At 39.0% G+C, this 13,380-nt stretch overlaps 1 protein-coding gene across 7 annotated transcripts in view; it reads right to left on the reverse strand.

Annotated features, from left to right (window-relative positions):
* Positions 1 to 13,380, reverse strand: part of SBF2 (SET binding factor 2) — a 516,757-nt gene that overhangs the window by 117,557 nt on the left and 385,820 nt on the right. For all 7 annotated transcript variants that reach the window (XR_010147145.1, XR_010147144.1, XR_010147143.1 and 4 more), the window contains one exon: positions 234 to 302. Coding sequence is in view for 4 of the 7 variants with exons in the window: in XM_016920369.4 (XP_016775858.4) it covers positions 234 to 302 (69 nt within the window). In the remaining 3 variants the exon portion in view is untranslated. The remainder of the gene's footprint in view (positions 1 to 233; positions 303 to 13,380) is intronic.

The following is a 13,380-nucleotide window of genomic DNA, read 5'->3' on the forward strand; positions in this document are numbered from 1 at the left end:
AAAATTAAGGAAAAGGATGTAATGGGTGTGGGTGCTATTTTAGGAGATGATTTAGTGTTCTATATTAAATTTCCTACACATAGCATGCAATAAATGTTACAATAAATATAACCGCAGATATATCTTAGGCATGCTACTAAGAGGACAGGATTTTCATGTAGTTCCATAATAAATCAAACTGAATACATTTATGTAAATCATAACAAGCTTATATATGGACCAATGAAACTTACCCTATAGAAAGCACTGGTCAAAGGGAGTAATGCTGCGGCAATGTTGTATTCTTCTAAACTTGAACAATCCTTTAAGCAAAACAAAGACAAAAGAGCATTAGGATATTGACCAGAAATCACAAATACATGCGAACTAACATCTGGGATACACTGTTTACTGTCCTATGGGGTTTTTACCTTTTTATTTTGCAGAGGACCTGACGGAGGGGTTTGTACTCTTATTCCAAATTGCCATTAAGACATAGCTAGGTAAGTTTTGGGGGAAAAAACTGTGTGTGAAGCACATTCTTTTATAAATAAGGTAAAAGTATATTTGAGAAAGGTATTTTCATACATTATTGCTGAGTAGCCACCTTTACTTTCCTGCTCTACAAAGACTGTGTTAAAAGTTGTGTAACTTACACAAATTTTTTTTTGGAGGGAGTTTTAGTATATTCAGCAACTGTATTCCATTGAGTCTAAGATACATTTTTTTGCACATTTTAACATTTCTGAGATGGGGATCATCTTATAATTGACTGGAGATATTTTTTTCTTATTGTTATACAAAAAGGGTTATCTTTCAGGCTGGGCGCGGTGGCTCATGCCTGTAATCCCAGCACTTTGGGAGGCTGAGGCGGGCAGATCACCTGAGGTCAGGAGTTTGAGACCAGCCTGGCCAACATGGTGAAACCCTGTCTCTACCAAAAATACAAAAAGCCAGGCATGGTGGCAGGCGCCTGTAATCCCAGCTACTTGGGAGGCTGAAGCAGGAGAATCGCTTGAACCCGGGAGGTGGAGGTTGCAGTGAGCCAAGATCCCACCACTGCACTCCAGCCTGGACAACAGAATGAGACTCCGTCTCAAAAAAAAAAAAAAGGGGGGTGGGGCGGGGAGGATCTTGCTATTGATCAGACAAGATATATCACTGATTCTAAAACCCATTGAGTGAAATGCTGATGAACAGAAAGGTCAGGAAATCTCAGTGGGAAGGTAAAATGGCACAGTGACTGTGGAAAACAGTATAGTGATTCCACACATGCAAAAACTAAATATAGAATTACTGTATATTACAGTTATTCTTCTTCTGGGCATATACCCAGAAGAATGGAAAACAAGAACTCAAACAGGCTTTTGTACACTCATGTTCACAGAAGCATTATTCACAATAGGCAAAAGGTGAAAGTGACCCAGGTGTCTGCTGACAGATAAGTGAATAAACACAATGCGGTATACAAGCACACACATATAGATGCACAGAATATTCAGCCTTAAAAAGAAATTCTGACACATGCTACCACATGGACATTATGTTAGATCATTTTTTTTTTTGAGACAGAGTCTTGCTCTGTCACTCAGGGTTGGAGTGCAGTGGTGTGATCTCAGCTCACGGTAACCTCGGTCTCCCAGGTTCAAGCGATTCTCGTGCTTCAGCCTCCCGAGTAGCTGGGATTATAGGCACATGCCACCACACTCGGCTAATTTTTATATTTTTAGTAGAGATGGGGTTTAACTCCTGACCTCAAGTGATCCGCCTGTCTCAACCTCCCAAAGTGCTGGGATCACAGGCATGAACCACCATGCCCGGCGGATAGATATTTTCATACAGTTATATTAACCAGTCCTTCCTCTGTCTAGCAGTGGGGTCCAATGTGGCCAGAATCCAGAATAGTGCCCACAATGGCTGCAAAAGCTGCAATTGATTTTCCTAGTGGGTGAAGAATAGTGATTCAAGCCCTGACTTTAGACAATGTAGCTATCTCCATCAAAACTCCTCATCCATCCGTTATAAGTTTGCATGAAATGATTTTAAACTCATAGAGCTGGGACCTTAGACATCAATTATTCCAGTGCAATTCCTCCACTTTCCAGACTAGAGAAAAGAGGCATAGATGTCAGCCACAGAGCCACAACTGGAGTCTAGATTTATCTACCTATCAGTGTGGTGTTTTTTCCTCTAGACACTGCCTTTTGTACTTGCTTTCCTTTAATTTTTGAGGTAGAACATGTGGATTGTCTGAACTTCCAGCACTAATTTTAGAGTGTGAGGGTGGTGAGAACAGACCTGACCAGGAGAGCAGCAGAAGGCTTAGAGCTGCCTAAGTGCACTAGTGCCCGGGAGAAGCACTCTAGAAAACAGGAGGAAGAGTCAGAAGGGAAAGTCAGAAGTGAGGAAGAGTCAGAAGGGAAATAGGCAAAGATAATCTTTGCCTATTTCAAACTACTGCTGCGGATGGGGAGGGCGGAGTACTGCCCTGAGGAAAAAGGAAGAAACTTTCTTTCAAGAGCTTAGCCTAGAAGTGGCCATCTAGTCTAAAGCTAGTCTTTCTAGCCTGAGTGCTTTTGGTACTAGGATCAGCTAAAAGAGTTTTCAATTGAATTTCATGTATTGTCAATTCTGAAAAACAGTTTAGAATTTACTGCATGTTCTATTGCAATGACTACTGAAACAATAATGGATTATAAGGCTGGGCACGGTGGTTCACGCCTGTAATCCCAGCACTTTAGGAGGCAGAGGCGGGTGGATCACCTGAGCTCAGGAGTTCAAGACCAGCCTGGGCAACATGGTGAAACCCTGTCTTTACAAAAAACACAAAAATTAGCTGGGCACAGTGGCCTGTGCATGTAGTCCCAGCTACTCAGGAGGCTGAGGCAGGAGAATCGCTTGAACCTGGGAGGCAGAGGTTGCAGTGAACTGAGATGGTGCCATTGCACTCCAGCCTGGGCAACGGAGTGAGACCTGTCTTTAAAAAAAAGGATTATAAGATAAATCTCAGCAGTAAAAAGTCATTCTCATATGGCTCACATTCTGTGACCCAGTTAAAAATAAAAAAGTAAAAGATAGGCTCAAGCTTCCTATATTATGCTAAAAATAATATTTTAACTAATTCATCCTATTAAATAAACATTTATTGGAGAAGTGAATAAGTGAATAAAGGAATAAACATAAGGAGAATAATGAGAAAAAGGGGCTAAGGACAGAAACTTGGGAAAGATATGTATTTATATAAAGGCAGAGAGGAAAATCAAGATGGGGAAGGAGAACTGGTGAGAATGGTATCATAGATGTTAAGAGGAAATGACCAACAGTGTTACATGCTTTAGAGGAAGTTTAGTAAAATAAAGATTAAAAAAAAAAACAACAACAAAAACATGAGAAACTGATGAATATAAGAGGTCACTGGTGATTTCTGAAATTATTAGAGAACAGGTGAGTAGAATAAATCAAAAGGCCCTGACTATAAATCTTCAAGGTTGGAAAGGAGAGCAATAAAATAGTCACTTGGGCTGGGTGTGGTGGTTCATACTTATAATCTGAGCACTTTGGGAAGCCAAGGCAGGAGGATTGCTTGAGCCCAGGAGTTTAAGATCAGCCTGGGCAATATAGGGTGACTCTGCTTCTACAAAAAATTAAAAAAATAAAAAACTGGCCAGGTATGATGGTGCATGCATGTAGTCCCAGCTACTTGGGAGGCTGAGATGGGAGGATCGCTTCAGCTTGGGAGTTTGAGGTTGCAGCAAACTATGATCATGCCGTGACACCCCAGCCTGGGTGACACAGAGAGACACTGTCAAAAAAAAAAAAAAAAGCCACTTGAAGAGTTATTACATCTAAATTTATTGTTTAATGAATCTCAACAGGGCTCAACTAGATGAACGGTGAGATTTTATCCAATCCTTTGATTCTTGAGAATTAGAAGGGTCCCAAGTACACTAACAGGGAAACTCCAATGGAGGAGAGAGAGGAAAAAGAAAGATCACTAGTAGACTGAGGACTCTGAGATACGTCTGGTAGTCAATATGGTCCCCATTTCTAAGGCAGGGTTAGACCCTGAAAACATCATAAAAAGCAAATATCTAGAATTTCTATTAAACAGCAAGATCCCTGATGATATCATCAGATATAACATATGAGGAAAAAGCAGCTTGGTTCTGCAAGGAAGACTCAGGACTTCCTATTTTTATGGCGAGGGGAGGATGAGTGGGGAGAGCTCTTTAAACTGTTCTGCTAATACTAGCTCTGTAGAGTACTGATAGCTGTTACTCGGGGGGAATTGGGGAAATGCTGGGCAAACAAAATTAAACAAGGTTTTCCTTTTCTTCTTCTTCTTTTTTTTTTTTTTTTTTAAAAAAACAGGATTTGGCAGGATTTTAAACTGTGACTCCATGAAGGGAATTTGGTATACAGCATTTGTAAACCCAGTTTCACTGAGTATTTTAAAAGAAAGCAGTTGTAGAATATATTTTGGAAAATGATGATTTAAGATCATCAAAAATCCTATGAAAGAATCCCAACCAAAATGTTAGATATGAGTTCTAAATTTCATTTTAAAGAATCAATATGTCAGTATGTTCAATTCTTTGCCTTCTACTTTTAAACTTAACTTCCTCATAAAGCAACCTTTTTCGATTACTGCTCCACCCTGACTCATTCCGGTTACCTGCTCCGCCCTGACTCATTCCAATTACGTGATACCTGCTCCACCCTGACTCATTCTCCACCCTGCATAACCATTTTTCAAACCAAACCGCTCACCCTGTCACTCTCTTTAAATTAGCCAATCGGAATTAGTTTAGCCTGTGCGGTCTAACCCTAGCCAATAGGGGAAGGACGCAGCAGCAGGGGCCACGTGCGTCAGGGATAAGAACCCCTTCCCTTCCCTTGTCCAAGTGTGAGCTCACCATTGCTCCATCTGTAAGGGTGCACCCTTCTATAGAAGTAACTTGCCTTGCTGAGAAAAAGACAATTTTACATTTGAGTGCTATTTCTTTTGCGGCACTGAAACTTTATTTATAACAAAAAGATCATTTAAAAAAATTTTTTTTAAATGTTCTTAGACAGGATCCTGCTCTGTTGCCTAGGCTGTGCAGTGGCACAGTCATAGTTTACTGCAGCCCTGAACTCCTGGGCTCAAGCGATCCTCCTGCCTCAGCCTTCCAAGTAGCTGGGACTACAGGCACGCATCACCGCACCCAGCTAATTTTTAATTTTTTTTTTTGTAGAGGCAGGGTTTCACTATGTTGTCCAAGCTGGTCTTGGACTCCTGCTTCCTTCTGCCTCCACCTCTCAAAATGCTGGGATTACAGGCATAAGCCATGACACCCAGCCCAAAAGATCATTTTAAAATTTACTTATGGATTTTTATTTCTTGACTTATGGTTGTTTTCATAATCTGATAGGCAATTTTTCTAAAAATAATTTTAAATGATAGATAAAATATTTTAAAATCTTTAATACAATGCAATAAATTGGCAAGAAAGCAAGGAATATGCAGACCAAAATATAAGTAGAAACTTGGAAAGATAAACAGAGCACTGAAGCTAAATTTTAACTTAGGAACTGGTGGTGAGCAAATTTTAGTATTAGTTGTGAACTCAAGAGACTCAACGGATAGGACAAGAAGACTAGCACTTGCTAAAGGGAGGAAGTCCATTAGAAGAATATAAACCAAAAATGAAATCCTGAGCCCCACAACCAAATGAATAGACCCCTGGCCAAAGGGATCCCAGGGAAACCTGAAAAACTGAATTCCTGGCCATAACAGGAAGGGAGGTCGGACACGCCCCATTACGCCCTCTCCCTTTTGGTGTTTAGGTAAATTACAGATCTGACAAAACAGACTCTTTGTGGCAATAAGATACCAGATTATAAACACGACCTAAGGCCATGCAAGGCAGGGGTTAAGTCATACCCTATAAACCATAAAATCTCATTAAATGGGTTTTTAAAAAATTTTTATATTTTGAGACAGGGTCTCACTCTGGAGGCTGGAGTGCTGTGGTGCAGTGTGAGCTCACTGCAGCTGCGACCTCCTGGGCTCAGGTGATCCTCCCACCTCAGCCTCCTGAATAGCTGGGAATACGGGCATGTGCTACCACGCCCAGGTAATTTTTGTATTTTTTGTAGAGATGGGGTTTCACCTTATTGGCCAGGATGGAATCAAACTCCTGAACTCAAGTGATCCTCCCACATTTGGCCTCCCAAAGTGCTGGGATCATAGGCATGAAAACAGGTTTTTAAAATTATCCCAGCATAAAGCAGCTTCCTTTCCAACCTGATTCTGATACAGCATCACATGATAGATAGAACACCCTGAAGGAAATCAAAATATTTTTCTTTGACATATTGTGAAATGGCCCTGCAAAGTCATCTGTTGTGGGGGAAATCTGCATCTGTAGAGAATCTCCATTAATGCAGCCAGGCCTTCCCTTTCTAGGACTTTCTCAGCTGTGGCAGAGATTAGCTGGGAGTCTGACACTTTTATGGTCTAAAAAGAGACATGTACCATCTATTCTCTCTGAGGGCTACTACCTATGAGGCTTCATCTACATAATAAGGGCTTTGACCTCCACAACTCCCTTATCTTGACTCAAGCATTTCTTTCTACTCTACTGACATCAAGTATTTATACAAAGCTTAACTCTTTCAATCAGTAGCCAATCAGAAAATCTTTGAATCCACCTATGACCTGTAAGCCACCACCCCACAAGATATCCCACCTTTTTAGGATGAACCAAGGTACACCTTCCATGTATTGATTTATGATTTTACCTACAATTTCTGTCTCCCTAGAATATATAAAATTAAACTGCAACCCAACTACCAGGCTGTGGTCACTCCTAGTGGCTCAGAATAAGCCTCTTTAAAATATTTTACAGATTTGATTTTTCAATTAACAAGAATGACAATAATCCTGGGATCTCTAAAGCCATCTATGACACCAGATAGAAAGTCTGAGATGTAAGAAGATAACTGAGCCAAAAAAGAGATAAATATGTAGGTAAATCTAAACACACATTGACTGTATAAAACAATGACAATATTGTCTTTTGATAGCAAAGAAAATTAAGATACAACTAAACTATACAACCATGGTAGCATAGACTTTCTAAGGGAGTGGATTGGAGTTAGATTTTGATAGATTTTGATAAATTAAGTAAGCCTTTAAGAATTTCTGTATTATCACGAAAGAAACAGAAATAGAGTGGGTTGCAACTTCCAAACTAGTGGAGGAAAAAATGGAATAATAGGAAAAAAAAAAAAAAAAAAAAACAACAAACCTGAACCCAAGGGAAAACAAAAAAGAAGTGGAAAAAGAAACTCAGAAAAGGGAAACAATTGGCCGTGCGTGGTGACTCACGCCTGTAATCCCAGCACTTTGGGAGGCTGAGGCAGGCGGATCACGAGGTCAGGAGATCAAGACCATCCTGGCTAACACGGTGAAACCCCGTCTCTACTAAAAAATACAAAAAATTAGCCAGGTGTGGTGGCAGGCATCTGTAGTCCCAGCTACTGGGGAGGCTGAGGCAGGAGAAGGGCGTGAACCCGGGAGGCAGAGCTTGCAGTGAGCCAAGATCGTGCCACTGCACACCAGCCTGGGCGACAGGGCAAGATTCCGTCTCAAAAAAAAAGAAAAAGAAAAGGGAAACAATCAGAAAAAGAAAAAAAATAAGATGGTAGGAATAAATGTGTTAGTGGTGGCAAATATCTGAGTCTCACAGCACCAAATATGTTACCAGTCAAGGTATCCAAGGTATTACTGATGGTGAATCCATATGCGTCTGCAGCAAGCTCAATTCTTGCCTCCTCAGAAGAAAGAATTGGACTGAGGGGCATAAGGCATAAAAAGAGACCGAGGCAAGTTTCAGAGCAGGAGTGGAAGTTTATTTTAAAAAGCTTTAGAATGGGAAAGAAATGAAATAATGCTTGGAAGAGACCCAAGCGGGCACGTGAAGGTCAAGTGCCATTTTAACCTTGATCCTAGGACTTTATTTATACGCTGGCCCCTTTCCCATGATTCTTCCCTTAGGCTGGGCTACTCATAAGTGCAGTGCCCTCCTTACACTTGGGAGGTGAGCATGTGCAGTGTGTTTAGGAAGTTGTATGCACGCCCATCTGTGGCTTTCTTCCCTTTTTGGGTGGTGTGCCCCTGGGAGGTCATACTCTGCCATTTTGTCTCTTAATGCTCATGCCCAGGAAGTTGCTTCTCCCTGGTGCCTGCATTCAATTAACACTTTAGTGTACCAGGTGTGGACAATCAGGAAATGGACTCTCCCTGGTGCCAGCTGCCAATTTATCACTTTTAGAGAGGCAAAGTGATAACTGCCCAACTATCACCTGACATTCCTAGAGGGTGGGGGACAGCTTTCTCCTGCCCCGCTCATGCCTGTCTAACTACTTGTAACAAATACAAATACAATAGCACAAATGGACCAAATGTTCTGGTTAAAAAAACAAAGATTGACAATCTAAAAACAGAATCTAAATATTTGTTGCTTATAAACAACATATATATATATAAAACTTAAGGATACACGAAATTTAAAGGATGAAAAAATATGTACCAGGCAAATACCAAAAGAAGTTGGGGTAGCTATATTAATAATCAGAATATAAAATACTCTTTAAGGCAAAATGCATTACTAGGGATAAAATGAAGCATTACATAATAATAAATAGCTCAATCTACCAGAAAGCTATAACAATTTAAATGTATATAAACCTAATAACTTAGCCTCAAAGTATACAAAGCAAAAACTGACAGATGTAAAAGGAAAAACAGATAAATTTACAATCATGCTAAAATATTTTAATATACCTCTCTCAGTAACTGATAGGTCAAGCAGGTAGAAAAATCAGTCATCATATTGAAGATTAAAAGAAATACTGTAAACGTTAGAGCTAATAGATATGTATAGAACACTGTATACAAAAACTTGCTTGCTCTAATGGACGCTGCACTTTCTAACACTGTACCCAGAACTGTTCACATGGATTTAAAAAAACTGACCTCATACTGGTCCATAAAATAAGTATCAGGGCTGGGTATGGTGGTTCACACCTATAATCACAGAACTTTGGGAGGCCGAGGTGAGAGGATTGCTTGAGCTCAGGAGTTCAAGACCAGCCTGAGTGATAGTAAGAGCTCATCTCTACAAATTATTAAAAATTAGTTGGGTGTGGTGTCATGTGCCTGTACTCCCAGATACTTGGGAGGCAGAGATGGGAGAATCACTTGAGCCGAGCAGGTGGAGGCTACAGTGAGCCATGATTGTATCACTGCCTTCCAGCCTGGGTGACAAAGCAAGACCCTGTCTCAAGAACAAAACAAAACAAAAAACTATCAGTAAATTTCAAAATGTTTTGAATCATATAGACAGAGTTGTCAGCTCACAATGCAATTAAGTTAGAAATCATTAATGCATGTAAAATACTTAAAATTGTACCTGGTACATAGAAAGTACTCAATAAATGTTATTATCACTGAGGCTAGGAAATGCTTAGCATATCACACTCTATTGTGATTATCTATTTACTTGTATGTCTCTTTACTAGACTATAAGCAATTTAATGGCATTTTTATTAAGAAGCAGTTATCAATATTTATGGCAAGTTGTTGAATGAGTGATATGCCTTTTTGAATGTCATACAAAGCTGAAAGAACAGTAGAACAAATGATCTTACTAGGTCTTGGATTTCCAGAATTAACATTGAGCATAATCAGGATTTTCCTTTGAATAACGATTTTCATTTACTCAACAAATATTTATTGAGTATCTACTATGTGCCAGGCATGCTGTAGCTAATGAACTCAGGAATCTCTTTATCCCAGGAGGAAATAGGGATGACAAATAAGAACACATTTTAAAGGGATGAGATAAATTCATGGCTGAATAAGATACATCCTTAAATTAGAGGACAATGATGTTCTTTTATGATGTCTCTGTGGGGACCTTTGTTGGAGCCCAGTTACTGGTTAGATAGATTTTTAAGTCAGAACAAGTAATCTTTTGTTTTAAATTCAAGAACATGAGTTTTACATATAAAAAGAGTGACTGTTGAAACTCAGTAGCAGCTCTCCCTCAGTCAAACCTCTGGAAATGAATGTGTGTGAGAAAGGAGAGGGAGAAAAGAAATATGAGTCAATGAGAACTTCCTTCAAAGAGAATATTAAAATCAACTAAAATATTACTTTGAAGGCAGTCATTACCTTGGAGTTGTGTTTAGGTTTTTATTTTAAAATACAGTCAGGCCATGTAGGAAAACACCGCACCTTTTTCCTATGTGGTATCTCTGCAAGGTCTCCATCCTCTCTATGGATTATATATAATAATCCCAGAATGCAGCAAAAAGTATGAATCATCTTTTTCTTCCTGACTTATTCCTCACCCCTTTAGGACACTGCTATGCACAAGAATGTCATCTGTGTCCTAGCACATCTGAATTTCTTTAACAGAAATGCCTTGCATGTTTCTGAAGACTGTCATGAGGCCCAAGGCAATAAAGTTCAACAGACTTGAGCTGTAATCTTCTCCCAAGGAAATGGTTGGGATGCCAAGATGCCTTTTGACTTTGATTTCACAGCAGGGCTTCATTTGTAATGACACTGTCCAAACTTTAAATGACAACAGCTGTGATATGAAGCCCTACACACTCATTTATAATAATTTTCCACAAATTAAAAAAATTAAACAATGGGGAATTTCAATCCATGACCAATTAGCAGGGAACAGGCAATCATAAAACATTTAGACTAGTAGGCACTATTTATTATCTTACAAAATGTTTACACATTGTAGTGCATGTCTCAAACCTGTGTGCTGCTCAAATGCTGATTGCAAAATATAAATAAAAAATTCTTTGCAAATCACGTTAGAGACATTCTAAGTTAATTAGGTTGAAAGAGGGAAAAAACTTACAACAATAAGTCTACAACTATTGACACAGCAACCGCATTCCAGAATTGTGCGGTTATCTGTTGGGGAATCAGTCCATAAATACACAATCTGAAGTCCTGTGTGCTTTGACCAAATAATAGCATTGTAGTAATAAACATACCAGACATTTTATAAACTTGCAAGGTCTTGAATACTGATACATGTTTTATTCTGAACTTTGCTTTGTAATTTACCTTTAATTTTCCTGCTACAATTGAAGAGTGAGCCCTGCAATCTTAATTTCCCATTATCCTCAATTACTTCGTACTTTTAACCTAGATACCTTTGAACTGTTGTGGCCAACATTCCAGTTTGATAAAACTCTGGAATCTCTAAAAAATGTTATATTTAAACATTAAAGAAAAAACTAGATTGAAAGGAACAATGTGTTACAGAACTGACTTTCCTTTAGAGTTTAGATTAGACACAGCTCAGAAAAAAGTTTTTTTGAATTGCCCAAAACACTGAAAACATTTGCATCTTCTACATAAGGACAAAAATTAAAAACACAAATTCCTCTCTGTATCACATTACTCTCCTATTCAAAATTCAGCTATTTTCTGACCATTATAGAATAATGACCAAACTCTTCTGCCAGGCTTATTAGCCCCCTTCTTGGTACAGATCCACCTCTCTACCCACCCGACCATATGGGCCCCTGCCACAAGCTGCTGCTTTAGTCAACCTATTTTATTTATCACCTTCTATTCCACATCATACTTACTCCTACCATATCTAATACGGTTGAGGAAGCCCATCCATGCTTTGGTTTGTCATTTACATGCTTTCTCCTTGGTATTTTCATATGCAAGCCCCCATATTTCTCCCTTCTTTCCAAGTACAATGTTAAGCAAAAAATAGGCAAAAGGATTTTTTTATTACAGTTTCAGCTTCGTTATATTTTAACATTAAATAAACCTACAAAACCATAAAGGATGTACCACAGTTTTGAATACCACTGTTATTTATATGCACAATGACTCCCATTGCAATAGAAGGTGAATGCTAGGCTTGACAAATAATATCAAGCTTTATTTTAAGTTATTTGAGTGAATGGACCAAGTCACTTTTAACTTTATATGCCTGGAAACTAGAACACTGCACCTGGCATATGGTAATAATTAGTTAGCACTTATTAAGTGTTTACTAAGTATCACACATATTTGAAGTATGAATTTACAGATATTATTTCATTTAATCTTCACAACATCTCGATTAGATAGGTACTGTAATTATGTCCTTTTTGTTGATAATGAAACTGAGCCTCTCAGAGGTTAAATTATTTGCCTGAGATTATATAGCCACAAATGGCAGAGCCAGAATTTGAACCTGAGTAGTCTTACTCCAGTATTTGTGCTTGAAACCTCAATGTTCTCTTGCCTCTCAAGTAAGATACTGAACTGAATATAAAAATGGAGTCTGTGGAAACATAATTCATGAAAAAGAAACCTTCTAGTGAATTATAAATAATATCCTCAAGAGAGTTTGAAACTATACATCTATGAAAAAGCAATTAAAAACATAATTGTTACAATTAAAATGCAATGGAAGGGCTTGAAGAAAATTTTTTTCTTATGTGTTCATTTTATCTCTATATTTAGGAATTTAAAAACATTACAAAATATAGAGGATGAAGTTAAAGCTTCTAAAATATACCTAACATGAGTACTGGAAATTGTGAATGGAGAAGGCAGATGGGGGGCTTGGTGCGGTGGCTCACGCCGGTAATCCCAGCACTTTGGGAGGCCGAAACGGGCCGCTCACCTGAGGTCAGGAGTTTGAGACCAGCCTGGCCAACATGGTGAAACCCTGTCTCTACTAAAAATATAAAAAAATTAGCCGGGCGTGGTGGTGGGCGCCTGTAATCCCAGCTACTCGGGAGGCTGAGGCAGGAGAACTGCTTGAACCCAGGACACGGAGGTTGCAGGGAGCCTATACGGTGCCACCGCACCCCAGCCTGGGCGACAGAGTGAGACTCCACCTCAAAAAAAAAAGAAAAAAAAAAAAAAGAGAGAAGGCAGATGGGATAATGTAGAAGAAATAATTTTAAAAATTTAGTCTTCAGATGCAGACAGTCCACATAGGACAAATGAAAGACAACTATACTGAGACACATTGCGGTGCAATTTCATTACACCAGTGATTTAAAGAAAGACTCTAAAAGCTGTTAAGAGAAAAAAAAAAGCAGTTCATCTACAAAGAAATAAGAATTAGGGGGAAAAAAAGCTCAACAACGTTAGATGATAGAAAATCACACTGGGCACTACTAGAGGCAGTAGAGAAGGAAGGGGGCAAGAGTTGAAAAACAGTTGGGTACTATGCTCACTACCTGGGTGATGGGATCAATCTGTATCCCAAACCCCAGCATCATGCAATATACTTGTGTAACAAACCTGCACACATACCCCCAAATCCAAAATAAAAGTTGAAATTACTTAGAAAAAGAAAT

Source organism: Pan troglodytes, chromosome 9 (genome assembly GCF_028858775.2).
Source record: "Pan troglodytes isolate AG18354 chromosome 9, NHGRI_mPanTro3-v2.0_pri, whole genome shotgun sequence".
NCBI lineage: Eukaryota > Metazoa > Chordata > Mammalia > Primates > Hominidae > Pan > Pan troglodytes.